We start from the raw sequence: 27,743 nt of genomic DNA, 5'->3' as shown, positions 1-27,743 counted from the left end.
CGGGGACTAGGAGACTTCGGAAGTCTAACATGATCAAGTAACAGACGAATATACGTCGGTGAGTTGAGCTACAGAAAGCCTCTCAGCGGCGTTACAAAGGATAAACCAGCAGTGGGAAGTGTGTAAATTGTAGAGTTGTTAGCGGAGTTGGGATCATCACTAGCCTCCCGTATCCGTCGAGTAGAGATCGAGCAAACGTGCTAAGTAGGTGAGTCATCTCTGAGGCAAGTGATGGTGCTAAACTGTCGTACAGCGCCTCGTCCTCACGCCGCCCATTCCCAGCCATGCCGGCGATGCGTTTCACGGATGAATCCAATCGCCGTATCGAACGCTTCGTGCTTCGTTTTCGTATCGATCGTGAAGTCAGGCACTGTGCAGTACGGTTATCATCAGATCCTTCACCACTCTCTTACCGTTCCTTTTTTTTTTTTAAAGAAAAAAAAACCGGGTGGGGGTCACCCACACTCAACCCATCCGTGCCACTGCCCCTCCACAATCAGACTCTCCACAACCCTCTCCCTCCCTTCCTCTTCCGCCTCCTTCTTCAACCTCTCCACAAACACCAGCTGCTCGTGCAGCAGGATGTCCAGCGTCGGAATCACGAACAGCATCCGCCCCGGTAGCGTCCGCAGCTCCGCCAGGAACGGGTGCAGGCGCGCGTCCGCCACGTTCCGTCCGTCGGATCCGGTCGACGCGACGTATGCGTCTGAGAGCGGCAGGATGGCGCTGATGGGATTCGCCCTGGGGAGGCCGGCGGGTATGGGTTTTTCGTGCGGCGGGAGGCGGAGGTCGATGGGGGCGTAGAAGGTTACGGCCGCTTTGATGTTGGTGGGGTCGGACTTCTGCTCTTGCTGCTGCTGGGTCGCCGCGAGAGCGAGATTCGCACCGGCGCTGAAGCCGCTGATGGTGAGGAGGGATGGGTCGGCGCCGAGGCGCTGAGAGGCATTGGAGCGGAGCCAGGCGAGCACGTCGTCGATGTCGTCAATGGCGGCGGGGAAAGGGTGCAACGGCGCGAAGCGGTAGGAGGGAAGGACGATGACGGCACCGGTGAGGGAGGATAGGAGAGAGGCAAAGGCGGCATTGTATTCAGGGATACCGCCCATAAAGCCGCCGGCGTGGATGGAGACGTGGAGAGGGGCGAGGTCGGTGTGGAGTCGGTTCATTTGAGGGTCGCGGGTGGTTGGAAGGAATATCAGGGTTCGGAGAAGATGGCCGTGTCGGTTGGGGATGTAGATGGTGGTGTAGCAGTGGGAGAATAGCCAAGGTATGTATTTCATGGAGTTGATTATGAGAACGATGGGTTGAAAAATGAGAAGCCGCCAGCGGAGATCGAAGGGAAGAGAGTTAAAAGGATTGAATGCATTGAAAGTTGGTTCAAACCAACTAAGTAGGAGGGAAATCATGAAGAAGATGCTCGTCGAGTGTTTGTAAAGTTGACTGAATTGCACGGGATTCGAAGAAGGCCGAAGCAGGGAATCGTTGGGGGATAGGAAGTTCGAGGTTTGAATTGGGATCAATCTGAGGGTAGTTCATTGTTTTCAGAATCCATTGCTGCCAGCCAGCCTCTCACGCTCTCGGCTTGGATCCTGATGATGTAGTGAGAAGTCATGATGCCAGGACCGTTGCGCGAAGAGCTAGGCCACAAAGAGCTAGGCTATGGATAACGTAAGCCGTTCGACGAGAAAACATCGCCAAGCTCTCGTCTCAACACTTTTCTCCTTACCCACCCGCACATCCCCATTTCCTTCTGCGCAACATGGCCACGGACGAGGAGACAAAGGCTCACGTGGAGCAGTGCTGGGCTCGCATCAAGCCCATCAGCGCCATCTACGGGTTTCTGCTTGCAGATATCGAGATCACCCACGCATCCAAGGGCCTCGTCCGCGCTCGCCTTCCCCTTTCCAAGAACCACGTCAATTCCAAAGGCGGTATACATGGAAGCGTCTCGGCAACCTTGATCGATTGGGCCGGCAGCTTGGCCGTCTCCTCGTGGGACCTACGAGAGAAGAACGGCGTGTCTACTGACATCCATGTCACCTATGTCTCGTCCGCAAAGGAGGGCGACACGATCGAGGTCGAAGGTAGGGCGAATAAGGTGGGGGGTACACTGGCGTTCACAAGTGTGACCATCAGTAAGATTGTCGACGGCAATGCTGGGCCGGTCATTGCGACGGGTAACCACACGAAGTATGTCAAGATGTGAGCGCCAACTCTGACATCTTCGGGATTGCAGTCGAGCGATCTTTGACTTGCATCTCTGTGCTTGCGATTAAGCGCAAACGCCTTCTTCTTTGAGTCTGGCATGGTGTCATCAACTTTGAATGCTCTGGACTTCACTCGGACGGCGGAGAACAACTACCAGTCCTCCTGTTTTTCTTTTAGCTTTAGAAGTCATGTGTTTGCTTCGGCGTAGCACTTGGCAATAACGGAAGGATAAATAAGATTGTTGAAACATTCCCTTCGTGGCCGTTTTATGTTCCAAGGTACTTGATCTATGCGGTGTCGACCCTGAGAATCCCAATTAGGGCGTCGGGCCACCCGCATTTAGAGGACCACGCGTACATGACGTCTGTCGGTGCGCTGTCACCGGTCACGGCGAGCTCCTTGACGCTGTCGCGGCCGCCTGATTGCTATTCTTGGTTTGGTGTGGATCTGCACAATTCGTGCTTCAGATCGAAAATCGGTGGCCTCTGCTGGCTCCTTCAATCAGACACCGAGCCTGCCGGTGCCAGGCCAGCCGGCCCAGACTCCTCCAAGCTCTGCGGCCAGAGCTTCGGCAGTCCGGCCCTGTGCATCCCTCAATGTCCGGATGTCTTCCTTGCCAGCCTGATCTTCTCTCTCCACGCCGTACTGCTTTGCGACGTCAAACACCTCTTGGGGAAATTGAGAATAGTCCAATTTCGAGGCTAGGAGCAGCAGCAGCCATACGATCTCTTCGCTTCCGCCCTGCACGGCAGCGTGGAGGCCGGATTGCATGTCACCAAGGGTATCTTGATAGCGCAGAATATCAATCCTGGGGCCATCTTGCATGGCGTCCTCGTCGTCGCTGTCGTCGCTATCATCGTCCTGCAGCATGGTAATTACCGCGTCGACGTCGCCCCCGCGGCAAAACTCGAGGAATGCGCGACATTTGCGTTCCTCCGGGTAGGCCTTGAGATAACCCTCCTCGCTGAGCAGCGGCAGGATGTCAACATTCTGCTGCTGGCCGCCCTCGTTGTGGATGTGGCTGAGAACCTGCTGGCCGCCGTCGGGGGCCGTGGACACGATGCTAGCTCGACAGGCGGGACATTCGGTGACGGAATATGCCTCCAAGAGGCACTCCCTGGGAACACGTTAGCTGAAATTGGCGACTGTGGCGGTGACCTGCAAGGAATCTCGACAGGGAATTACCAGTGGTAGTGGCATCCACAGTTCAGATGCACGTCGTCGGGAACGGTTTCCTTTGCGCTGGCGGCAGCGCTGCTGGAGCCGCCCATCTGGACGTCATCCTCGCTGTCGCTGTAGTCGACCTCGATGATCAGCGGGCTCTGGCAGGCGACGCAGACGGCCATGGCGTGCAGTGTTTTCCGGGCGGGTTTTCTCACAAAATTTTGGATCAGCGGGCGACAAGCTTTTGGACAGGTGGGCCCGTGCGCTGCGTCATCCTTGCCGCCCTGCGGTGATCCCTTCCCCGGGGCGCGCCCCCGTGCGCGCCCTCCGATCAGCATCAGCTTACTTCGCTCAGGAACGTACACACAATTAGAAACGCCCCAAGCCTCAGCCCCTTAGACTTCCTCCCATCTTTTGTGTAGCCCGAAGTCCTCTCGAGTCCTCTGTAGAGCAAATGCGCCCTTCCAGGCACCCAGAGCCATGAGCACCTCGACCGACAGTCCGCCTCAGCAGCCGCCTAGCGACTCGCCGCAATCTGCACACGACGACGCCGCCAGCCATGCCCCGTCCGCCGACGCCGTGAGCCCGCCAGCCGGCGATGCGCCGCCGCCGCCACCCGTCAACCTGCAGGCGCTGACCGACCGCGCGCTGAACTTCTTGTCGACCGCTACAAATGAGACGCTCGGGGCCTGCCTGGTGGGTCTGGGAGCTACGACCTACCTGGTGCTGGGAAGAGTCGGTCTGGTCCTCATCGGAGTCGTCGGAGGCATCGTCCTGCACGCGCAGTGGGAGGGCACCCTCCGTGGCTTCCCCGACGATGCCGCCCGCGCTGCCCAAGAGCGGCGGCGCAAGGAACTCGGCCTCGACATCATCAAGAGGGTCATGGACGTGCGCGCGCAGAACAAGGATTCTCAATCTTCCCGCCGGCGGGATTCCGAAGTTGACATCCAGCTCTTCTCTGGCAAGCAACTGGACTACTCTACATTCCAGCCCGAGACGGCCGCCGCCCTGACCGACCTGACCGATGCCATTGTGCGGGACTATATCAAGTGCGTCACGCGACATCTGGCTGCTTTTCATTGAGAGTGCTGCTGATGGTTCTACAGATGGTGGTACGGCCCGCTCGTGCCCACCGAAGTGGCTTTCCCAAACGCCTGCCGCCAAACCTTGACCGCCTTCATTCTCTCTGTTGCCAACCATCTTGCCCGGAAGCGTCCGGCAGACTTCTTCCTCGAATACCTTACAAACTCGTCCGCTATCATGATTGTTTTCCTGAATGAGCTGTCCGATGCTATCGGAAGCTCTCCGTCCACAACCGCTGTCGAAGCGGTCCAATCCTACCTACGGCTCAAACCGGAAAGCAAGCTGTCCAGCGTTTTGGATAGAAAACATCAGGAGAAGAAATTTGATGCTGTTGCGGAGGATATTCTGGAGAACTATCTGGAGCCCAAGACCTATAACTGCAAGCCGGCACGCATATTCCTGAGGCAGATCCTTGCCAAGGTTGTTCTTGAGATGGCACTGACTACCATGTCAAAGCCCGAGTGGATCAACGGTTGGATAGTTTACATGCTGGAGGAGGGCGAGCCGGAGCTCATGAAAGAGATAGATGCTGGTGTTCAGGGTTCAAAGGGCCGCAAGCTCGAGGAAGTCAAAGACAATGTGGCAATCGCAGAGATGGCAGCGAAGAAGGAGCAGGCAGAGGCACGGCAGACGGAGGACAATAAGACTAAGGCAACTCATCGTCGGGTTGTCAGCAAAGCCCAGGAAGCTATGGATGAAGCGATGAAGGAGGCTCAACGGCTGACTCAGATGATTCAAGAGGAAGAGGCAACTAAACCATCCGACAGTGGCGAGGAGGCAAAGCTGGGTAGGAAGAAGTCCACTTCGGGACTCAGCGACGAAGTTTCGGACAGCACACCGCAGGAAGCATTTACACCGACGTCATCCCAGAGCGACCACAACGAAGAACGTCCTCAGTCTCTTCACGACTCGGTCATTGGCAAGACCAGTCTGCACGAATCTTCGAAGGTGAGAGATCCAACAAGCGAACCAGTCCGAAAGTCTTCATCGGACGAGGAAAAGTCGCCCAACTCCATCTCAACAGCACCAAAGCAGGCGTTCACCAGCTTTGACCAGATTGTCACATCGCCCACTCCGACAGCGCTAGGCGGACGCCCTCAAAGCGTCAGCAGCAAACCGCCGCCTTTGACACTATACAACGCAAACATCTCCATTTTCGACGACTCATTACCTGGAGACAAGTCCGTGGTCAAATCGAAACCGGTGGGCGACTACTTCGTCCAGATTGAGCCTGCTTCATCGGCCCACCCTGGCTGGATGATCTCAAGGAAATATGCAGACTTTGAGACACTGCATGAGGTCCTACGACGTATCTCTGTTGTTTCTGGGGTCGGATTCACAGAGTCTCACCCAAACCTGCCTGCTTGGAAAGGCCACACGAAGAACTCGCTCCGTGGCGAGCTAGAAAGGTACCTGAACGACGCTGTTCGATGGCAGCCATTGGCCGAGAGTGAAGGTCTGAAAAGGTTCCTTGAGAAGGATACTGGGGTTCCGGGAGCGAATAAAGGATTGAGCTGGCCTACCCCTTCCGCCTTCGAGCAAATGGGCAAGGGTATGTTCGACACACTATCCAAGGCCCCAAACCAGGCTGCGGCTGGTGGAAAGGCAATCTTTGGTGGCGTCACTGGAGTGTTTGGTAGCTTGGGACCAAAGAGAAAGAGCATGGTCAATCCTCCCAGCAACAGCAGCAACACCAAAACGGACGAGTCGCCAGCGGCGAATCGGCATAGGAGGGCAGAGAGCACCGTTTCAGAGCTACCTAACGCTTCCCACCTGAGATCGGAGAGCATGCTCTCCACCAGCGGTAGCGGCAGACGAAGCACCGAGAGCATCCGGAGTCCTGTTTCCCGACGCAGTCAAGACAGTATTCGTAGCCTACCGGTAGTTGACCAGCAGCCAGCGCCTATTGCTCAGATGGAACGTCGACCGAGCTACAATCCAGAGGATGCCGAAAACAAACCTCGGCCCAACTCTTCGAAATCTTCAGCTCATGGAGGAAGTAGAGCCCATAGCCGCAATCCGAGTAGAGCACCATCGCAGAGGGAAAGTTTGGATATATCTCCGCTCATGGGTGGCGATCAAATCCTCAATCTTCCTCCTCCTCCGTCCGATATCTCCGATTCATACGGCGAACCTGGCATGCCTTCGAGTCCTGAGCGAGAGCGAAAGCGCGGCAGCCGAAGCGAGGAGTCTAGACGCCTTTCTAGGGCTTCAACGGCTAGAGAATCCATGCTTAGTGAACCAGTCAGAGGGGCCAGTCCGCCCAAGCTGCCGCGTTCACAGACGGAGCCTGGGAAGCTGAAGGCTGAATCCAAGCAAAAGGCCCCGCTGAACGAGAACGAGACACAGATGGCTGTAGAACTCTTTTTCGCCATCATCAACGAGCTTTACACTCTTTCTTCAGCGTGGCAGATCCGGAAAACTCTCCTTGGAGCCGCCAAGACGTTCCTGCTACGACCTGGAAACCCGCAGCTCGAAAGCATCCGCGTCCTTTTGCAAGACACGGTGCTCGAGGCAAACTCGTCGGATGCTGGTATTGCATCGCATATCGAAAAATTGCGCTTCAACACAATGCCAACAGACGAGGAGAGGAAGAACTGGCCTGCACCGACGAGCGACGAAGACAAGGAGAAGTTGCGCGTCAAAGCTCGCAAGCTGCTCGTTGAGCGCGGTATGCCCCAGGCTCTCACAAGCGTAATGGGCCAGGCAGCTAGTGGAGAGGCGCTCGGCAAGGTGTTTGATTGCCTGCAAGTTGAAGACGTTTCTAGAGGATTCATGTTCGGGCTGCTGCTGCAAGCGGTCCGAGCAGTGACTGCATAGAAGGGCCTTACCTTCATTCTGTTGAAAGTATGATTCTGCTGACGAAAAATCGCTGTAACGACAAATATTCCCCCCACATCAGGCGCTGGATTGGAATGGTATGGCGGGTGCGCTCATCAGCCCGCGGAGGGAGGTATTACCCCATGGTTCTTTTCTTCCTTTTTTTCTTTTCTTTCGCGTCGGTTTAGACATCATCGCATCGTTCATTCCCGTCCCCTGCAGCCCTTGGATTTCCACCTTACGTTCTTCCACGAGCAATGTACGATACTTGTAGCTTCTTCGATGATTAGAAATACGTAAGTCTAGAGCAAATGTCAGCCTAGACTACTAGGGAATTGCAGATTACATTCATCAGCCAGGCGACGCTAAGCAATCTCCTCGGGCGCTCAATTTCTCGTTGTTATGGAATCTGAATCCGAAGTACTGATATGGCAAGTAGATGTCGCGGCCTCTCGCTACCTTGGGCGACTTCAGCATCTTGAGTGCTTGATAAGCAACACGGTGAGCGGCGAGTCAGCATTATGAAGCCTCAAAAGTAAGTCCTTCTTCGCTGACATTGCTGATATTTTGGCTTGAAAATCCGGCGTATCTCTAGAGAAAGAAGGACAGCCAGTTGCTACCTTGCGAGAGCAGTACGAAATCAGATGACGCAGCAGGATGATTCGACTGTAATTCAACCTTCGTACCTTCAGTAAGGCGTCGAGGTTCGGCAGTCAGATGTGGTGATGCACACCTGGTTCTCATCAACAGACGTGCAGCTGAGCTACGTCTGCCGGGGACCCCGAACGGTTTTCTGAACTGGTGGTTCCACCCGGCCCACGGAAAGATGTGGTTCCCGGATCCAATGAAGCTGACATGCAGGGGAGTGTGTATCTGGCACACTGCCGGAATGACTTCATGTCTAGAACGCACATGCTTCCATCTCGCTGTCAGAGAAATCTTTAGACCAAAGGTCTAGCAGCGCCACATGAGCAAGAAGAGTCAAGCGCACGGCAGCTCCCCCGCAACAGAGGCGAGGAGGGGTGTGGAGTATCTTGGCCATAACCTCGGGATTGGCATCGAGGTGCATACAAGACCCACCCAACATGGGCAAGCGCCGGGTACCTTCGCCTCCCGCCCGGTCCCATGCCACCGATTGTCTGCAGCCACACTCAGTTGTTCCTCTTATCTCCGGATCCGTTCAATATCCATGCCAATCGCATGACGTCGCCCGACAAGGGTGGCGCGGAAACGGGCTGCGCCCAAACGGGTAAAAACGCGGACATGATCCAACCAGTCGGCGATGGTGGAGTGGGCAAACCCACGGACACTCATTCGTTCTGTTTCCCGTTTCGTGGTAGGGCGGGGTTCGTCCTCGGCTCGGGGACCTTGGTGGTAGCAAGGGGTTTCCGTCGCTGGCGTGGACCCGGTACGTTTGACGCGGCGCGGCGTGAATACTACAGCCGCTGTTTGGGTCCCAGCCTGCCCGTCTTGCCTAGGCTCTCTGCCGACTATGACGAGCAGGAACCATTCGTGAGTGGAGACAAACGAGCGGAGAGCCGGGGACTGTCTGGCCTGGGAAGGTGTGTAAGCCATAGATGACGAAGACCCCACGGAGATAGTTGAAGGTGTTGTCGTCTCTGACTTCCGAAGAGTAGCTGGTCCCCGTGTGGTGGTTAGGCCGCCTGCGCTTCGCTCTTTCCCTTGTGGTGGATCTATAAGTACCGTCGACGTCACAATGAATTGCCACCCCATCCCCTCCAACTCCTGCCACCACCACTGTAAATCATGGCACCAGACCTCAACTCAATCGCCCAGAGCTTCGTCAAGGATGGGAGATGGGACTACTCGACGCCCGGGTCCGCGGGCTATGACATCCCCGACATCATCCTGGACGACCCGGAAACGCGCAGGCTGAAGGTGCTGACCATTGGCGCCGGCTTCTCGGGCATCATGCTGGCGTATCACATCCAAAAGAGCTGCGAAAACGTCGACTTCAAGATCTACGAGAAGAACGAGGACATTGGCGGCACCTGGCTGGAGAACAGATACCCCGGATGCGCCTGCGACATCCCAAGCCATGCCTACACCTACAAGTAAGTCATGCTGCCCATGCGTCGTGACAAATGGCCCGCAAAGCTCATATGCATGCGATGGCCAGTTTCGCACTCAACCCAGACTGGCCGCGGTACTTCTCGCACGCGCCCGACATCTGGAAGTACCTGGACAAGGTGTGCCAGGTTTTCGGCCTGCGCAAGTACATGACGTTCGGCACCGAAGTCGTCGAGGCGCGGTGGCAGGACGACGCGGGCACGTGGCGCGTCCGGCTGCGGCAGAGCGACGGCGCCGGCAACGTGCTGCGCGAGTTCGACGACGAGTGCGACGTGCTGCTGTACGCGACGGGCATCCTGAACAACTTCAAGTGGCCGGACCTGCCGGGCCTGCAGGACCGGTTCAAGGGCCGCGTCGTGCACACGGCGCGCTGGCCGCGCGACTACCGGGAGGAGGAGTGGGAGGGCGAGAGGGTCGCCGTCGTCGGGTCGGGCGCCAGTTCCATCCAGACGGTGCCCAGCATGCAGCCGTACGTGAAGCATCTCGACGTCTTTGTGCGCACTGGCGTGTGGTTTGTCCAGTTGACGGACCAGGCTGGCACCACGGTTGAGTACAGCGACGAGGCGAAGGAGAAGTTTCGCCGAGACCCGCGGAAGATGGTCGAGGAGTCCAAGGGAATCGAGGACCAGGTCAACGGTATTTTCGAGGTCATGTACGACAAGGGCGAGAAGCAGGCCGAGGCGCAGGAGAAGATGCGCGCTCGCATGAAGGAATGGATCAAGGACCCGCGCCTCGTCGAGGGCTTCACGCCCAAGTTCCAAATCGGCTGCAGGCGCGTCACCCCCGGCGACCCGTACATGGAGGCCGTCACCAAGGAGAATGTCGATGTCCACTTCACGGCCGTGGAGCGGCTGACCGAGGACGGTGTTGTTGGTGCGGATGGCGTGGAGCGCAAGTGCGACACGGTCGTCTGCGCCACCGGCTTCGACGTCACGTACCGCCCGCGCTTCCCCGTCATCGGGCGGAATGGTGTCGATCTTGCGGAGAAGTGGAAGGATGCGCCCGAGAGCTATCTTGGAATCACGGTGCCGGACATGCCCAATTTCTTCATGTACATCGGTCCGACATGGTAAGTCAATGAGGAGGTGTGGGGTAGAGCTGAGTTACACGACACTAGCAGCAGCTGACTGTCTCATTCTCTGCAGGCCGGTGGAGAACGGAAGCGTTGCGGGTCCGCTGGGCGAGGTTGTCAACTACACTGTGAAGTTCATCAAGAAGATGCAGAGGGACCACATCAAGAGCTTGGTGCCGAAGCAGCAGGTCACGGACCACTTCAACGAGCACGCACAGGAGTGGTACAAGCACACCGTGTGGAAGGACAGCTGTCGGTCCTGGTACAAGAACAACGATACTGGTCGCATCAACGGTGAGTTTCGACAGAACTTTTTCGGTTGCGGTTGGATCTGGGCTAATGATTGTCACTCTTGTTAATCTAGCTGTTTGGCCCGGTTCCTCTCTGCATTACAGTAAGCTGTCGAGCCGTGACTACGGGCGATGAAAGGGTGCTGACTGCGCATTTAGTGCGGACAATACAAGAGCCGCGCTATGAGGATTACGAGATCAAATACCAGAATACCCGCAACATGTGGGCATTCTTGGGAATGGGCTTCACACGCGAGAGCAAGACACCGGGCGCGGATCTGTCGCCTTACCTGAACCTGAAGGAGGTTGACCCGAAGTGGCTCGAAGCAGTTGGTGCCGATCCCGATGCACCAAGGAAGGCGAAGCTGGCAGAACTAGGTGAGTAAACTCGAATACCTCCAGCAAATCTTGGTTGGAATGCGCACAAGGATGTAAAGCGCTGGAGGAAACAAATGTAACACTTGTCACAGCACCTGACGTCTCCTTGCAGCACCCTCGGCCGAAGCAGCACAAGCTCTAAAGTCTCACTCGTCCATTGATGCCACCCGATACAGTTCCTCGGCAGCGCATTCAACTCCCATCCGGGGAGGTAGGTACCAGACCGTTTGTGTTGAAGAACGATGAGCCGGACACGGTATCTATCACACAGGATAGAAAACCTGATCGGAATTAGTCCCACCTCGCGTGTATTTAGAGGGTCAATCTATTAATGTTTCAACAATTGGACGTCGTAGATGACTTTTCAGTTGGGAAACCAACGACTGCAGTGAGGCTAATGGCCCGCGAAAGGAAAAATCGTTCCACAACAGCGTCAGCCCGGCCAAAGTCTAGACAGACCCCGCTTCTGATATGACCTGAGAGTCGGTGCGACTGCAAGCCTATCCGACTGGCTCGTGTGCATGCGAGGGGTGTTGCGATTGAAGCCAACGAAAGCGAGACATTTCCATTACTGAGTCTGCACCACCCCTGTTTTACTAAGCCATCCAATGCATTACTATTCTCGGCTCAACTTACATATCACTAAAGACGGCTCCTGAGCGGCAGAGATGCTGATCACGGAGATTTTAGAAACCACGCTACGACGCAAGAGGTAGGTTGATATCAGCCGCTGCAGATTGTACATTGGAAGGTTTTGGCACCCTGTTGCCTCCAAGCTTGGTGTAACGTGCATACGTGCAATTCATGCGCGACGCCATGTCAGACCATGCACAACGCTTCGACCCACGAGAATGGCTAACCGTGGCTCCCAACGTGTCGCTTTTTTCTCTGTGCGCCATGGCTTTCCGTGCTTATCATCCGCTCCATGGACGTTCTTTCTTCGATCCTTCTCCGGTGTATCTTCACTCTAGCGGTGTTCTGGCGCCGTTGTATTTTCTTGAACGTATTGGATGCGGAACATGGCAATCGAAACCATATCAACCAGTTGTGAGCCAGCCAGTGAGTCGGTCTATAGCAGCGATGCAGAGAACATGGCGCGGTTTGGCAAAAAGGCACAGCTGAAGGTAGTTGACACCGAGTCTGTTATGCTGATGACTGACCTGGATCTCGGCAGCGCATTTTCGGCCTCGTGCCTATCGTTGGCTTCACATGCTGTCTTGTCATAACATGGGAGGCGATGCTCGTGTCAGTCTGCCTGCGAGCCTGCATTTCGCGAATAGATGCTGATGATGCTCAGTGTTTTCCAAGGAGGCCTTCTGAACGGAGGCAACGCGGGGCTCATCTATGGGTACATTTTTGTTTGGATCGGAACTATCCTTCAAGTTCTGGTCATGGCCGAGATGGCTTCAATGTTTGAAACCTCACTGCCTTGCCGTCCCGGGATTGAGCTGATAGACGTTTGGCAGGATCCCGCTGGCTGGAGGTCAATACAACTGGTATCCACACTTCCAATGGGACTGAACCCAAGTTCCTCGCTGACCCTTCTCGCTCGCAGGGTCGCAGTTCTGGCCCCTCTTTGGTGCTCCAAGTTCCTCAGCTACATCACCGGCTGGCTCTGTGTCATCTGTTGGCAGTGCACGGTAGCATCTGCCGCCTACCTCTCAGGCACGCTGATCCAAGGTCTGCTGGTGCTCAATCACCCCGGCTACGAGTTCCAGCGCTGGCACGGCACGCTCCTGCATATCGCAGTCATCCTCGTTGCCTTGTTCTTCAACACCATCACCAAACCGCTGCTCCCGGCCATCGAACTCATGTTCCTGGGCCTCCACGTCGTCGGCTTCTTCGCCCTCATGATCCCGCTGATCGCCATGGCCCCGCACGCCAGCGCCAAGGAAGTCTTCGCAACCTTCTACAACGGCGGGGGCTGGTCGACCGATGGTCTATCCTTCTTCGTCGGCTTGACCGCCACCATGTTCTCCTTCGTCGGTGAGCGACGCAATGCCCCCACCCCCCCGTCTTCTCGACTCCCCAATATATCTGACCCTCCCCCGCCCCCCGCAGGCTGCGACGCGGCCTCGCACCTCGCCGAAGAGATCCACCACGCCTCGACGACCATCCCGCGCAGCATGTTCGCCTCTGTCGCGCTCAACGGCATCCTCGGCCTCGGCGCCGTCATCGCCATCGCCTTCTGCCTCGGCGCCGGCGACCCCTCGGCCATCCTCTCCACCCCGACGGGCTACCCGGCCATCCAGATGTTCGCCAACGCCGCGACGCCCACTAACCGGGGCCGCGCCGCCGCCACCGCCATGTCGTCCGTCCTCGTCCTCGCTTGCGTCGCCGCCACCATCAACGTGCTCGCCTCCGCCAGCCGCATGCTGTGGGCGTTCGCGCGCGAGCGGGGGCTGCCCGCGTCGGCGTGGCTGGCGCAGGTGGTGCGCGTGAGGAGTGGTACAGTACCCGCGCCGTACTGGTGGTCGAGCTCAATATGCGTCGGCAGCACCACGACGTCGACGTCGTCGACCGGTACTACGACCTGCAGCGCAACCGCCGCCAGCGGCAGCAACAACGACAACAACAACAACGATGCCAACGCAAACGCAGACGCAAACGCAAACGCAAACACCCTCCCCCTCCCCGCGCTCCTCACCACCGCCGCCATCGCCTCCCTCCTCTCCCTCATCAACATCGCGTCCGCCGCCGCCTTCAACGCCCTCACCTCCCTTGTCGTCGTCGCCAGCTACGCCACCTTCGCCGTGCCCGCCGCCGCACTCCTCCTCCACCGCCTGCGTCTAGTGCGTCCTCTTCCTCCTCTTACTCCTCCTCCTCCTCCTCCTTGCTTCCCCCCCGCCGCCACCACTTCCGCCATCACGACCACCACCACGACAGCGGACATCCACGCCCTCACCCCCGACCACTTCCTCCCCTTCGGCCCCTTCAGCCTCGGCCCCAACGCCATCGCCATCCCTGTCATCGCGGCCGCGCTGGCTTACAGCCTCGTCGGTGCGTTTTTTTTCGCTGTGGCCGCCTGGCGTGGACGAGGAGGCGGCGGGCATGAATTGGAGCGGGGTCGTCTTCGGGGCGGGGTGCGTGTGGAGTTTGGCGTATTGGGGGGTGTGGGGGAGGGGGGTTTACAGGGGGCCGGTCGTGGAGAGGTAGGTGGGGGTGAGAGGGAGTGGGGGGGATGGGAAGGGGGAGGGGATGAGGCTGTGTGGAGGGGATGGGGAAGGCGGAGGGGGAGGGAGAAGGACGAGGGGGAGGGGGAGAGGGAAGGGATGGTGAAGGGAGAAGAGAAGACGGAGGGAAGGTGGAGGGAGAAGAGAAGGCGGAGGGAGAAGGGCGGTCGCATGGTGCACCCTGCTCTCCTCCGGTGTCAGAGGCTACGCAGTAGCACGGCGCTACTGCCATTACCCGTTAAAGTAGGCGGCCAGAAAATCTGAGAATGGCCCGCCGAAGACAAGGAAAAGTAAAGCAGATCGAAAAAAAGCAAAAAGCAAGCCGTCCCCCCGATACGTAGCAGCCTTAGGCTGCTGCCATTACTTCCTGGTAATCGCTAACCGCAAAAAGGAGAAAACAAAAGAAAGTATGGCGCTTCCTCTCGGAATGCCGTCGGTATAGTTTAACGTCACTATCTCCCGGGACGGGGGCGCCCTAGCCTTAGTACGGTAGGGTCTGCGAAGTTCTTCGCTTCTTAAATAGTAATCTAATATTGGAGGGGGTAACGGGCGACGTCGCTACGGCCTAGCTAACCTAATAAATAGCGCGCGTGGTAGATTCTATAGCGATATCGTATTCTAATCCCACCTTTCCTTTTAGTAGTGGGCCAATCTAGGCCCGGGGTTCCTTTAAAGGCTACGAGATCGCGCCTTTTCTAATAAGGTTTATCCTAATTTCTATTATCTACTTAACCTTGTTGTCTATTATCGGCTCGCTATAAAGAGTAGCTATCGCCGCGATATTCGTGCTAGTGCGGAATAGGTTATTCTTAGCCTTACGCTGGCTACGGTTAATGTCCCGAACGGCCTATAGGGCACGCTAGGCTATAGCCTTTGCTACGTCGATAGCCTAGGCGGAGGCGTTCTAGGCTTCTAGAATCGAGATAAGGGTATTTCGGGACAACTCGTTCTACAGCTCCTTCGCGCAGCCGATGGCTAGCGTGGATCTGTTTTTTGCTCATGTTATGGGTAGTTGAAGCCATCCTCCGGACGTGTACGTAGAATTTTTAATTCGACATTCTCGTCCGGACGATAGCTTCAATTACCTACGTATTGTTTTTTTTTTCTCTAAGAACGAGCTAAGGCATAGTTACGCCATGTTCTGCTATTCTTCGCGCTAGCCATCGGCTGCGAGAGGGGGCTGTACCAGCCTCACATACATTTCACACGTTCGGATAGGCTCAGACAGTATATCGCAGCAGCTCGCGAGCCTTAAGTACGTTTTTACACCAAAATTATGCCTAAATCTCACCTGAATCGCTGCACCTCACTTGCGCAAGCTGCTCTCGCATTTACCAGCGATGTTTTGGTGGTTTGGCCGACCAACTTTCGTAGGGCGGCACAGTGTTCCCACAGCCCAATTCCCGATCACGTGTCCTTCCTAACCCACACACCACCACCCACCGCCGGACGCGTCGTCGCTCACGCGCCCGCTTCTGTTTACACCCCAAATAAAACATCACCCACCCCGCCCGCATTCGACTCCACGGTCGAGCAGAAGAAGCAGCTGGTGAAAGCCAATGGCGTGGACTTGGGCCGGCGCTTAGCCGCCAACGCCCCTCGCCCTCACCAGTTCACCTGGATTGAGGCCGTTTACGAGGGCCACCAGCCAGGCTAGTATCCTCACGCACTTCTCTGCAGCCAGGTGCGCCTTGGGTCGGGAGATCATGCGGGTTACTAGGCGTATACCGTAGGGTAGTTCCCCTAATAATTTTAATTCGGTCCGTGGATGGGCTTACGGTCGTACTGGATGTCGACCTCGTCAGGGCTTTCGGCTGAGCAAACCATCTGGTTGACGGCTTGGCGACTGGAAGGTTTTTGGGTATCCTCGTTTAGACTCCATTGGTTTGACCGGTGGTGATGCGTCGAGTGATCTTTGGCGGATTGGGTTACTACATTTACTGCCACAACGCCCCGGCGGACTGCAAGGCCGACGAGAGTCCTTCAGCAGGTGTGGAGGGTGCTGGTCGCCTTTTCTTTTCGATTTGTAGTATGGTCACTGATACCCCGTTTTGCGTCGTCGCTGGCGGCTATCGGTAGGGTATCATATTCTTTCCGTATCCGTCTCGAGAAACGCTTAAAGCGGTAAGTGTATGCCACTCGAGCACGGCTTTAGATATCTACAGACACTTATCAACAGCGCCAGTTGTTGTATCATGGAGGTGGCGCCGGCTAAGTTTGTCAATAAACGCCTTTGAAAACAGTGGCCATTTTGAGAACAGATGTGTTGACGCAAGTCACCGGGGCCCGAACTTCCTGTTCGCGTGCCCGAGGGCCTTGTAGCCTTGATGGAGTCTGACGAAAACCTTGTCGCCGACCTTGAGCCGTAAGGGCTTGTGCTTGCCGTCGAAACGGGCATTCTAGCTGGCAGCCGCGAACGCGATGGCCTCTTGGGCCTCTTGCCTCGCTGCATCTCGGATGGCTTGTCTTTCATCAGGGATCGCCGCCAGAGCCGACAGTGGGTCCGTCCTGGCGTTGAAGCCCATGAGTAGCTGGTTCGGAGAGAAACCCGTAGTCGCGCTGACGGCATTATTCAAGCTGGCTTGTAACAAAGGTAGAAGGAAGGTCTGAATAGGATAAGAGGGACTCTCTGAGGTGTACGTCCCAACAGATTCCAACCACGAATCGGGAAGTCTTCCCCCTCCAGATCAGACGGCCCGGCGTACTCGTAAGTTTTCGTTCTGAGAAGGTTGAGCAGCAAATACCTCTTCCTTGACAGACAAAAACCCAAGTCATTCGATAGAGATGGCCCTCAAACACCAACATTAGTTCCAGCCATCCATTGTTGTGCTGTGTACAGGGGGTATAATCTTTTTATGTGCAGTTGTAGCCTTTGAAAACGGCAACCGGCCAATGCTCCCGCCGTCAGTAAATAAACTTTTCCTTTCCTTCCTTTGGCGCGCGCGCGCGCTCCCTAATCCAAGCCCGAGAACTTCGTCACGACCGCCTTGCTATTCGTCTGATCCTTGCCCTTGGACCTCTTCCTCTTCTTCCTGCGTTTCCGGTCGCCACCATCGTCGCTGCTATCCGCGTCGCTGTCATCGTCACTGTCGTCATCGTCGTCGCTGTCCATCGACCTCTTCGCGCCCTCGGTCGCGTCTTCTTCCCCATCATCATCATCTCCAGAGCCCCCATAACCCTCGTGCCACACCTTGACGACCTGCCCGCCGCCCGTGATGAGCCTGCCGCCGACATCGAAGCCCAGCGCGACGACGCTCTCGCCCGTCTCGTCGTGGCTGATCTCGCCAATGACGCGATTCGACCCGATGCGTACAAACCGCACGAGGCCGTTCCCCAAGCCGACGGCGACGACCTTCCCGCTCGCACCCACGCCCTCGGGCACCGCCGCCAGCACGTCGACGCTCTCGCCGCCCCCCGCGCCGGGGGCGCCGCGATCGACCGTGACGCGCTCGTCCTGGTCGTCCCACACGCCGCGCTCCCACAGCGTGACGACGCCGCCGGAGCCGCCGACGAGCACCTTCTCGCCGACTGAGGTGCCGCGGCGGCCGAGCCCGCCGACGAACAGCGACGACAGCAGCTCCTCGCCCTGGTCCTCGCTGCGCACCAGCACGCCGCGCCGCAGGTCCGTCACCGCCAGCGTCGCGCCGCCCGTCGTCACCCACTGCTTGCTGAAGCCCGACGTGCTGGCCGCCGACGCCGGCAGCGGCGTCAGGCTCGACACGTAGTCGTCGTGCGGGTGGTGCGTCGCCGCCGCCCGCAGTGACGGGAAGCTGTGGTCCGCGCGCAGGTCGAACAGGTGCAGCGGCGACGAGTCGGTCGCGAGGAGGAGCGTCTGCGGGGAGAGGACGTGGAGGAGCGAGGGCGCGTCGATGTCCGTGTTGGTGTTGCTTTTTGCGAGGCGGTCAGCGAAAACCATAAAAAGGAAGAAAAAAAGAATGCTTAAAACGGCCAATGGCTAAATTCGAAAAGAAAAAAAAAACCGTATGGGAAGAGGGTAGAGTCGGGACGTACCCAATGCGCGGCACGTTGATCTTGCTCAGCACCTGGCCCGTCTCGCTGCTCGCGGCCTTGACCAGGCCGTCGGTGCCGGCCGAGTACAGGGCCTCGCCGTCGACGCTGTATGCCAGGCTGCGGCAGCTGCCCTTGTGGCGGCGGGTGCGCCAGGCGGTCTCAATCTGGCCAAAGCCATTTTCGCTCGCGGCGGCGGCGTCCTCGACGGAGCTGTTGTCGTCGTCGTCGGTCGCGACGGGCGGCAGGCGGAAGGTCTGGACGTGGCCGGCGGAGAGGCCGACGGCGACGAGCGGCTCGGTGGGGTGGATGGCCTGGGCGAAAAGGTCGGAGCTCAGAGGGAGGTTGCAGATGGTGTCGAACATGGTGCCGGTCTTGCACGGCCGAGGGTGAGTCGGTCGCGGTCGGCAGAGCTCAGAAGTTTTGGAAAAGAAAGGTTAGGAGCTGTCGTCGGCGTCGGCCAATCAGTGAGCTGCGACCCTGTTTTCAGCCGCTGCAGGGCACCTGGTTAAGTATAGCGCGCACCGAAGCCAACTTCAAACGTCGCAAAATCTGAAGCACGAATATCGTGTAATTTACACGATATATCGTGTAAGGATCGCCCGTTGTGCCGTTGAATAAATGCCCCAGCTCGCAACAACCACCACTTTGGTTCGTGTACGGCTCCGATCCATCGAACAAATTGAAAGTATCGACCTGAATGGTCCCGTCGATATCCTAATGGATGCTTCGTACTTTCCCATGCCGCAAGACAAATTAAAAAGTACGGGAAGGAGCATACTGCTCCTGCCTTTAGAAGCAGCCTCCCTTGATGTTGCTGCTGTGCTATCTTTCCTGCCCACAACCGCACCATTCGTGTTCCAGTCTGTGACCACCACTACTATTTCTTTCACCATGTCTCTCCTCGGTCCCTCTCCTCTTCTTCGGCCGCCTCCCCCTCCTCCTGACGGCCCCGAGAGAAAGAAAACACGTCCGAGGAGAAAGCGAGGAGCCAAGCGCCGTACGAACCCCGAGCTAAATACCGAAACCTCTAGAATCCGCGATACTAACAACGACATATCTCCACAGCCGGTCGGAGAGGAAGAGCAGCGGCTGCCGGCGCCGCCAATGGCCCAACAAACACCACTCAAGGCACCACATCTACCATCGACATGACCGCACCACCAACCGAAACCACCACAACCACCACCTCGTTCTCACCCCTCGAGGACGGTGAGATCTTCGAGGACGGAAACGGCGATCAGGCTCCGCGCCTCGAGAACGCCAGCAATCATATTGTTAATATTGCTGCACGACGTCGTACCATCGCAACAACATCTTCTGCTCCGCGTACCACGACGATGCCTGCCGAGGAGAGCACCGCCATACCCGCCAGCGTGATCGACACCATCAGGTCGATGACCACTGAAGGCCGCAGCCCGGCGGACATTCGCAACCATGTGCGTGAGAGACACGGCGGCGGAGTGATGAGGCTCACGAAACGTGACATCTATGACATCGGAGCGAGGACGGGGCTGGATTAACATGCATGGTGGAGACTCGGGAATGCAATTATTGTGCACATCACGACTAGTATCCGATCCCGACCAGCAGTACTGCAAGAGAAGCCGCGAGTTTTGAATCATGACTTTTGTTTTGCCATTGCGTATGAAAAAAAAGAAGAGCGCCGTCCGTCTTTTTTGTTGCTGCCGCTGTCATGTCGACACAGAATATTGTACAGTGAATGTGCAAAAAAAAAAAAAAAAAGGAAAGAGAGAAACCCCGGAGTCGCCGACCATGCGCGCTGAAAACCGACTTTTTGGTTCTTCTCTTTTGCTCTTCCCAAGACCCGTGTAATACACCCACATTAGATCCGCCCATTCATATAGTTTTTGACATTAGAAATAAAAGAAAACATCCCTCTTGACTCGCTCGCTTCCCACCATCTTTCAGGTGCAAGCAACGCGACCACTAACCCCTAATCTTGCACTTGAGCTTAGCGAAGAAGTTGTCGTTGCTCTCCTCCCACACCTCCGTCTCGGCCGGCAGCCGGCCCGTGTCGATGTCGGCCTCGAGCGGGTTGACGAACTTGGTCTTGAACACGATCTTGTGGCCGAAGTACAGCACCGCGAAGATGATCAAGCTGAGGTACGCGACGAAGAAGCTGCTGACGTCCCACGGGATGAAGGCCGTGAAGCCCTGCGTGAGGATGATGAGGATGTTGAAGAAGAGGCCGTAGTACGCGAGCCAGGGCTGGGCCCAGCCCGTGTACGGCAGCGACTCGCGCCCGATGCCGCGGAGCCGGAGGATGCGCATGAAGGCGATCTGGCAGCCGTTGATGCAGCCCCACGAGATGAAACCCGCCACGCCCGAGATGTTCATGAACCAGTCAAACACCTCGCCGCCGCTGCTGGATACGTTCATGAAGGCGAGGAGGCCAAAGGCTGCGGTGAAGGCGACGCTCCAGTACGGAACACCGTGCTTGGTCGTCTTGGCGAAGAACTTGGGCGCACAGCCCGCGTCCGCGAGACCGATGATCATGCGGGAACCCGAGTACACGTTTGCGTTGGCGGCTGACAGGACGACGGTAAGCAGGACGCCGTTGATGAGGCCCGGAATCACGGGGATGCCGGCAAGCTGGGCAGCAATGACCAGGGGTGAAGAAGAAGCATCATCGCCCCCAAGCGCCAGCTGCTGGTTGTCGTAGGGCACGAGGAGACCGACGAAGAAGATGATGGCGAGGAAGAACAGCAAGATCATCCAGAAGGTGTTGCGAATGGCTTCGGGCACGGTCTTGCGCGGGTTCGCCGTCTCTCCGGCGCCGATGCCCACCAGCTCGGTACCCTGGTAGGTGAAGCCAGCCTGGATAAGAACGGCCCAGAAACCGACGAACTTGGCCGTTGCGCCCTTGGACTCCAGCAGGTAGGGAGCGAACGCACCGGGGCTGCTCCAGGTGTGGAATCCCATGTAGCCATTCTTGCCAACGCCAGCATCAACACAGATGGCAAAAATAACGACTATTGACTGGTCAGTAAAAGCAACCCGAGAGTTCGCGCATGGACCACATACAGCCAATGACGGTTAGCACCTTGATTCCCGCAAACCAGAACTCAAGTTCTCCGTAGAACTTGACGGGCAGGAAGTTGATGGCAGTGATGACGACCCAGAAAATGGCAATGAAGACGGCCACGGAGATGCTGTCATCCCAGTACTGGATGATGAGACCAGCTGCGGTAAGTTCAAGACCGTACGTGATGGCCCACGAGAACCAGTAAATCCAGCCCATGGCAAAACCAAGACTGGGATCCACGAACCGCGCGGCATACTGGCAGAAGGCACCCGAAACCGGGATGTACGTAGCCATCTCGGCCAGACAAATCATGACGGAATAGACGATAGAACCGACGAATGCATACGCGATGAGAGCTCCGGCCGGACCGGCGTTCGCGATGGCCTCTCCGCTACCAATGAAAAGACCGGTGCCGATGGTGCCACCTGTGTGGAGAGGTCTCAGCAATGTGGAGGATGGACGCAAGGATCAGGAGCAAGGCTCACCAATGGCAATCATCTGCAAGTGACGGCTCTTCAGGTTCCTCTTTAGGTTCTCCTGGGCCTCGAGCTGCTTCTCCAGGTCCAATGAGGAACCCTCGCTGCCGGGAAGCTCCTTGGTGGCGCCATGATTGGTCTTCTTGGGCTCGGTGCTGGGCTGGATGGCATCGATCGCCTTCTCGTCCTGGCGCTCCATGGTGAGGTCGACTAGCCAGTAGCGGGCAGTGCGTAGGCAAGATGCCTGGTGGAAGCAGAAGACGCGTGAGTGGTGTGGTAATGGAAACCGCTAACGGCAGGAGGTCGCGAGGCAGGAGAGAATTGAAAGTTGGAGGTGAGCGAGCTTGACAGCTAACGGCAAGTTAAAGCTACATGGCGAGCACACGGGCCTAAGAGTAAAAACCTGCTGGTGACTAGACCGACTGGAGCCCGTTGTCGCGAAAATTAAGCCGTGTCAGCCGTCGGCAGTCGGTTGTGGCCAGAGCGTTGATGGTTTTTCTCATGTAAGACGGGTGGGTCGCGAGGCCCAAAACGGAGGAGACGCTCGCACGGCTCCGACAAACGTCCCGGGGATTGGCGTCTCCAACCGACGCAGGCGCTTGTTTCCGGCCAGTGCGAGCACATATTCAGCGCACCGCTCCGCTGGTGCTGCCCGCCGCCCACCTGCCCGTCTCTGATATGCGTGATGCAATTGCGTACGGGGTTGCCGAGCATGGCGGGCTTGTCGAAAGCTTCGCCGCGCCTCACGAGATCCGACCGCATTGGCGCTGCCGAATCGAGCTCCGGCCCGAGCTGTGGCGGGCGACGCGTCGACGGCGCCGCCGCCACTAGTGGCCGCCGCGGCGTAAAATACTACGTGCACATTCTCCGCGGCGGCGGACGGTGGCAAGAGGCTGACGGTGATGGCACAGCGCGAGGTAACGGCGGCTCGAGATCGGTCGTGATCAACTTGCCCCATCCGTCAGCTGGTCGGGGGCAGCCGGGCGGGAGCCGAACGGGTAGGGCTGGGGACGGCATAGGAGCCCGCCGACGAGGCGCGATTGGAAAAATTTCTGTTGTTCGAGCCGCAGTAGCGTGCGGGACGCGGTGGTGTGAGGGCGGGAGCGGGAAATCCTTGCAAAGACTCTTATATCGATAATGATTAATTGCCGATGGCGGCATGCTCTCCGTTGCCGCTCCGCCCCGCGGTAGCATCGCCGTCACTTTCCTGCCGAGTTGTACTTTGAACGGCAGTCCAACGACCTGGTTTCGTTTATGCCGCCGAGCCTCAGTCGCTGTCAGTTGCATCTCGGACGATTCAATTTCCCCGAGGGTGGCCTTGACACCGACGATTTTCTCCACTGCATGGTCACGGACTCACGGTGCTCGGGCAGATCCACTGATGATCGGCGTGCTTGATCGCATGCAGCTGTTTTGCGGACCCTCGCCTGCACCAGCCGTCCGGTCAATCTGGGGACGATAACGACAAATGAGTCAAAAGAATGGATATTCGTGACTGACCGCAAATTCGCGGCTTCAACAAGGCTCAGTTCGGAATTGTGTCGGCAGCATTGGCGCAAAGGAATGCGTCATTACAATCGAGTCGTAAAGTCGGGGGCTCTGTCTAACCCTCAACCCTCACCACACCTCGTCCTTCTTTCACGTCAAACTCAACCCATCTTGCCCTGTCACCTCTCTTACCGTCCACAATCCTCCCCGGGTTCATGACCGCGCAACCCTGGTACTTCAGAGCAAAAGCCGGGGCATCCTTATCTGCCACCACCACCGCTGTCGGCAGCGGGTACAGCCCGAGAACATGCGCGTAGTCCCAATGCACAGGCCGCACATGCAGAGGGAATGGCGACAGATGGGACTGGTCCAGTAGCGTACGCGTTAGTGCCCGAGCCGTCAGGGTGTCAGGGTCCAGCGCTTGTTCCTGACGTCTAGCCTGCGGTTGCTTGTCGACATCCATGGCTGCCCCGCCGATCCCGTCGTCAGGCTGCTCCACGACTGACGCGACAGTTGCTTCTCGGCTGTTGTCTCGGTGCTCTTCTACATCCATTTCGTCATCTTCATCCTCTTCGGAGTCGGGCTTCTTGAACCGGATGGCGCTGCGCCGAAGCCGGCCCGTAACGTCGTCCCTGAAGAGAACCATCTCCCCCTGGACGCCAAACCATGTGAGCCGACTGGGATTCGTTGTCCAAATTGCCTCCCCCTCCTTCCGTTTCCCCGCACCCCCCACCTCTCGGTTCGCTTCTTGAACGACCCGCCGGATTCTGCTTGTGAAGATCTCTGGGATGCCTTTTCTAGGCAGTGGGACCGCTGCCCCGGCGGAGAAAGCCGATGGCCAGGCATCATTGTCGCCCGGGACGAAGACAAGTGTTGTTCTTGCGACTAGCTGCGGGAAATCGGAAAGCACAGAAGCAAGAGCATTGAAGTGCTCTTTGTACTCAATGCTTCCTTGGTTCGGCACGCCGGCCATTGTGGCAGAGCTGACAAAATTGCCCATGAGGACAATTGCAAGCGGAAACTCGGGTATCGGAAGGGCAGAGTATGTAGAGAGAAGGGTCCGAAGAGCGGTGAAAGACTGTGGGTTATCGAGGTTGAGGTCTGCAGCAATGGCGATCTTCGTCTGGCGATGGGTGGAAGAGTCGGCAGTCAGCAGTCTATTCTCTATTCTCCGCATTCTGGCTCCCGTCGCTCTTTCAGATCCTGTCCCAAGGAAGTCTGTCCATCCGAAAGCGGGGCTGACCACGCCGCCACTTGGATCGGCGGCCGTGCTGGAGTCCGGAGTCCCCAGTGTCAATGAGCGCTTCTCTGGAGGCGGGTGGCCAATGGAGAAACCGACAAATTTTCCGCCGATCGTCCCTCCAATGCCGCCGGTAGCGCCCAGTGCAGATGCTGATCCAGAATGTGGGTTACCGTAGTCCTCCTCATACGTTCCATCGACAAGGACGATCATGCCAGGAGCGAACCATGCTCCGTCCTCTGGAATAGGCCTTGCGTGAGTCACATCCAATGCAATGCTTCCCGTGAGGTCTGATAATGCGAGAGTGCCCGTAGGCGAGATGGTGAGAAGGGCTAGTAGGAGGTGGGTGGATCCGTGCCGGCCCAGCAGGTTGGAGATGGGAGTAATCTTATTAGTTTGAGAAGTCGTAATGGAAGCAGTGCGCTGTATTGCAGACCGACTTGCAAAAGTTGGTGTTTGGAAGGACTCATTTCGGAGCAGCCTCTGGTGAATTATGTGGTATCTCTGACGAAACATTTCTGTCTTCACTGCTGCGTTTGGGAACAGGGTCGGCTTTGTTGTCGACCTACCCATAGTCAGCACATACTGCACTCAACAAACGTTGTGTTGTCCGTACCTGTCGAAATGCTTCTTGGCGATGTTATACACCATCTTCGGCTGGTCGAAGCCGCCGATGACCTTCACCCAGTCCCTAGGATCCCTGCTACCATCATCATCTTCTTCGTCGGCGACGTTCAAGCCGCTCATGCCAAAGCTGTCCTGCTTCTCCAAGAGCGGATGGTGGCCGTTCGACCCGCTACCGTCTCCAAACTTGAAGCTGGCATCCCTGGTCAAGGATGGACCCTTGACCTGAACCACGCGCCCACCGCTCATGCATCCCTCTAGTGTCTTCAATATGCTCTTGAGAAGAGGACCATCGCCATCAACAATTACCTGGCCGCCACTCTTTTTCCATGATCTGGCGACCTCCTCCAACACACGCTCGGCAAGACCTTCTTCTCGCCATCCTGAGCCACAATGTCTTCCAATGAACGTCGCGAGGGCGGCAAGAGCGGAAGATGTTAAAGTAAGATTGTGTTTCTTCGTGAATGTCCTGAACGCGAGAGGTCTCAGAGTTGGAGGCGGAAGTAGTATCGGGAGAACAGTCGGCTTAAGCGCAGGCGGTGCAGGAACAGGTGCGGTGCGCAGTGGGCGCGCAGGATTGACCGGCGGGGTGGCAAAAGCCGGCGAAGATGACGGAACGGGATCCGATGCAGGATCGACGGCGCGGCGGCTGATTGAGGCCATTATGGGCGAAGTAGTGGTGAAGACATGTGGTGGTGCGGGCGCGGCGTTGAGAGATGCTCCGGGGAGACGCGTCGCGAAAGCGCGTCACAACGCGGCGCAACATTTCCGCGCCCGCAGCGCCCGCAGCTCTCGCGCCCTCCAGCTTCAAGTTGCGCCAACACCACTAATTGACCCCTCACCCACCACACTTATCCAATAACATCGATCGCCCTCAAAATCCGCTGCGACCCTACAGTCGCCATGTCCACCGAGGCAATCCCCGAAGAATCCAGCCCCAGCACGCTGGAGGAGCTACTCGCGGCCGCAAACCTGCAGTACTCGCTCAAGAACTACAATGGGGCTGCCGACATCTACTCGGAAGCTGCGCAGGTGCAGGAGCAACTGAACGGCGAAATGGCGCCCGAAAACGCCGACCTTCTCTTCCGCTACGGCCGCTGCCTCTACAAGGTTGCCATTGCGAAGAGCGATGTGCTCGGCGGGCGCGTCGCGAGCGAGGAGAAGCCTGCGAAGAAGCAGAAGAAGGACGACAAGAGCAAGGCTGCAGCTGAGACTTTGCCGGACAAGGAGGAGAAGCTGGCCGAAGAGGTTGTCGAGGCTGCCGTCGAAGAGAAGGACGGCATGAAGCCTGAGACGGAGCCCACCGTGGACAGCAAGCCCTTTTTCCAGATCGTCGGGGACGAAAACTGGGATACCGAGTCGGAGGACGACGAGGAGGGTGAGGAAGAGGAGGCTGATAATCCCGAAGATGACCTCGCAACTGCCTACGAGATCCTCGATGTCGCGCGCGTTCTGCTGTCGCGTCAGCTCGAGGCGCTACAGAATTCGGTGCGGGATACGTCCGAGGGAGGCAAGGGCAAGGGAAAAGCACCCGTGACAGAGCTCGATCCTGAAGAGCGCAAGGTGATGGAGAAACTAGCGGACACGCACGATCTGCAGGCAGAGATTGGTCTGGAGAACGAGAATTTTGTTGATGCCGTCTCGGACTTCCGCGCTGCTCTCGCTTTAAAGGACAAGTATCTGCCTAAGGAGTCATCTCTCATTGCGGAAGCCCATTACAAACTTTCGCTTGCCCTCGAGTTCCAGTCTATGACTAAGGTCCGCGAGGCTCAGGCTCAGGCTGAGGCATCTGGTACGCCACGAACACCTTCCGACATTGTGAACAAGCGTTCTAACATATCGACAGGTGGCAAGGTCAACCCCGAAGAAGCCAAGGTCGATGAAGCCATGCGCGAAGAGGCCGCTAAGGAGATGGAGATAGCTATCGAATCTTGTCGCCTGCGCGTGAGTAATGAGGAGGAGGCTCTGTCCTCCGTTGCCGCCGATAAGGCCGAAGACGCAAAGGCACAGATTACCGACGTGAAAGAGATGATCGAAGACATGGAAAACAGGGTATGCAAGCTTCTGAGCGTCCTGCCCTCTCCGAATGAACGCTAACTCTAAAGCCAGCTCACTGAACTCCGTGGCCCTGCCATCTCCCTCTCTGCTCCAACGAACCCTGCAGGCGCCGATCCTTCCAATCCCCTGGCGGGAATTTTGGGCGAGCTGCTTGGTCAGGCGCCGGCTGAGGAGCAGGCAGAGCAGAAAAAGAAGATCGAGGCCGCAAGTGACATTTCCGGACTTGTTAAGCGGAAGAAGCCTGCAGCCACTAGTGCGTCTGTACCAGTCGGCACTAAGCGGAAGTCTGAGGCTCCCGAGGACGCTGCTGGGGAGAAGAAGACAAAGACGGAGGATTCTTAGATGGTTCCCTTACTAGGGGTAAAAACTAATTCTAGCTTCTATGCACATTATACACGATCTTGGGCAAAACCAATGGAATAAAATCAAGCGTTGGTTGCAAAATTTCGTTCCAATTGACGAGGATAACACGCGAAGTGCTTAAGTCTTTCCACTGAGTTGAATGGACGCACGAAACATTCACT

At 57.2% G+C, this 27,743-nt stretch overlaps 11 protein-coding genes across 11 annotated transcripts; 6 read left to right on the top strand and 5 right to left on the bottom strand.

Annotated features, from left to right (window-relative positions):
- Window positions 1-455: 455 nt before the first annotated feature.
- BKCO1_800018 (lipase esterase family) lies at window positions 456-1,163 on the bottom strand (the record flags this gene model as incomplete). The annotated part of the gene is made up of 1 exon (XM_020279280.1): window positions 456-1,163. One exon carries the CDS (start codon window positions 1,161-1,163, stop codon window positions 456-458), a length of 708 nt encoding a protein of 235 aa, XP_020133247.1.
- A 593-nt stretch (window positions 1,164-1,756) lies between these two features.
- BKCO1_800017 (thioesterase family protein) lies at window positions 1,757-2,203 on the top strand (the record flags this gene model as incomplete). The annotated part of the gene is made up of 1 exon (XM_020279269.1): window positions 1,757-2,203. One exon carries the CDS (start codon window positions 1,757-1,759, stop codon window positions 2,201-2,203), a length of 447 nt encoding a protein of 148 aa, XP_020133244.1.
- Window positions 2,204-2,706: 503 nt separating this feature from the next.
- Window positions 2,707-3,551, bottom strand: BKCO1_800016 (ring finger-like protein; the record flags this gene model as incomplete). Its single annotated transcript, XM_020279258.1, has 2 exons — window positions 2,707-3,322; window positions 3,391-3,551. The coding sequence occupies 2 exons, from the start codon at window positions 3,549-3,551 to the stop codon at window positions 2,707-2,709; spliced, it is 777 nt and encodes a 258-aa protein (XP_020133245.1).
- A 298-nt stretch (window positions 3,552-3,849) lies between these two features.
- BKCO1_800015 (px domain-containing protein) lies at window positions 3,850-7,272 on the top strand (the record flags this gene model as incomplete). Its single annotated transcript, XM_020279247.1, has 2 exons — window positions 3,850-4,418; window positions 4,476-7,272. 2 exons carry the CDS (start codon window positions 3,850-3,852, stop codon window positions 7,270-7,272), a joined length of 3,366 nt encoding a protein of 1,121 aa, XP_020133242.1.
- Window positions 7,273-9,039: 1,767 nt separating this feature from the next.
- On the top strand, window positions 9,040-11,245 carry BKCO1_800014 (flavin-binding monooxygenase; the record flags this gene model as incomplete). Its single annotated transcript, XM_020279236.1, has 6 exons — window positions 9,040-9,347; window positions 9,413-10,432; window positions 10,509-10,729; window positions 10,800-10,829; window positions 10,885-11,103; window positions 11,196-11,245. The coding sequence occupies 6 exons, from the start codon at window positions 9,040-9,042 to the stop codon at window positions 11,243-11,245; spliced, it is 1,848 nt and encodes a 615-aa protein (XP_020133243.1).
- A 1,369-nt stretch (window positions 11,246-12,614) lies between these two features.
- BKCO1_800013 (amino acid polyamine transporter i) lies at window positions 12,615-14,540 on the top strand (the record flags this gene model as incomplete). The annotated part of the gene is made up of 1 exon (XM_020279225.1): window positions 12,615-14,540. One exon carries the CDS (start codon window positions 12,615-12,617, stop codon window positions 14,538-14,540), a length of 1,926 nt encoding a protein of 641 aa, XP_020133240.1.
- A 2,689-nt stretch (window positions 14,541-17,229) lies between these two features.
- On the bottom strand, window positions 17,230-18,649 carry BKCO1_800012 (wd repeat protein; the record flags this gene model as incomplete). The annotated part of the gene is made up of 2 exons (XM_020279214.1): window positions 17,230-18,163; window positions 18,288-18,649. The coding sequence occupies 2 exons, from the start codon at window positions 18,647-18,649 to the stop codon at window positions 17,230-17,232; spliced, it is 1,296 nt and encodes a 431-aa protein (XP_020133241.1).
- Window positions 18,650-19,178: 529 nt separating this feature from the next.
- On the top strand, window positions 19,179-19,807 carry BKCO1_800011 (uncharacterized protein; the record flags this gene model as incomplete). The annotated part of the gene is made up of 2 exons (XM_020279203.1): window positions 19,179-19,284; window positions 19,353-19,807. 2 exons carry the CDS (start codon window positions 19,179-19,181, stop codon window positions 19,805-19,807), a joined length of 561 nt encoding a protein of 186 aa, XP_020133238.1.
- Window positions 19,808-20,234: 427 nt separating this feature from the next.
- BKCO1_800010 (arginine permease) lies at window positions 20,235-22,008 on the bottom strand (the record flags this gene model as incomplete). Its single annotated transcript, XM_020279192.1, has 3 exons — window positions 20,235-21,280; window positions 21,333-21,758; window positions 21,819-22,008. 3 exons carry the CDS (start codon window positions 22,006-22,008, stop codon window positions 20,235-20,237), a joined length of 1,662 nt encoding a protein of 553 aa, XP_020133239.1.
- A 1,404-nt stretch (window positions 22,009-23,412) lies between these two features.
- BKCO1_80009 (dna polymerase alpha epsilon subunit b) lies at window positions 23,413-25,824 on the bottom strand (the record flags this gene model as incomplete). The annotated part of the gene is made up of 2 exons (XM_020279433.1): window positions 23,413-25,102; window positions 25,154-25,824. 2 exons carry the CDS (start codon window positions 25,822-25,824, stop codon window positions 23,413-23,415), a joined length of 2,361 nt encoding a protein of 786 aa, XP_020133416.1.
- Window positions 25,825-26,064: 240 nt separating this feature from the next.
- On the top strand, window positions 26,065-27,561 carry BKCO1_80008 (histone h1-binding protein; the record flags this gene model as incomplete). The annotated part of the gene is made up of 3 exons (XM_020279422.1): window positions 26,065-26,953; window positions 27,008-27,213; window positions 27,271-27,561. The coding sequence occupies 3 exons, from the start codon at window positions 26,065-26,067 to the stop codon at window positions 27,559-27,561; spliced, it is 1,386 nt and encodes a 461-aa protein (XP_020133426.1).
- Between the last annotated feature and the right edge of the window lie 182 nt (window positions 27,562-27,743).

The sequence above is a fragment of the Diplodia corticola genome, assembly GCF_001883845.1.
Source record: "Diplodia corticola strain CBS 112549 chromosome Unknown scaffold8, whole genome shotgun sequence".
Classification (NCBI taxonomy): Eukaryota; Fungi; Ascomycota; class Dothideomycetes; order Botryosphaeriales; family Botryosphaeriaceae; genus Diplodia; species Diplodia corticola.
The sequence above is the reverse complement of the archived record's forward strand: the minus strand, read 5'-3'. Positions and strand labels throughout refer to the sequence as shown.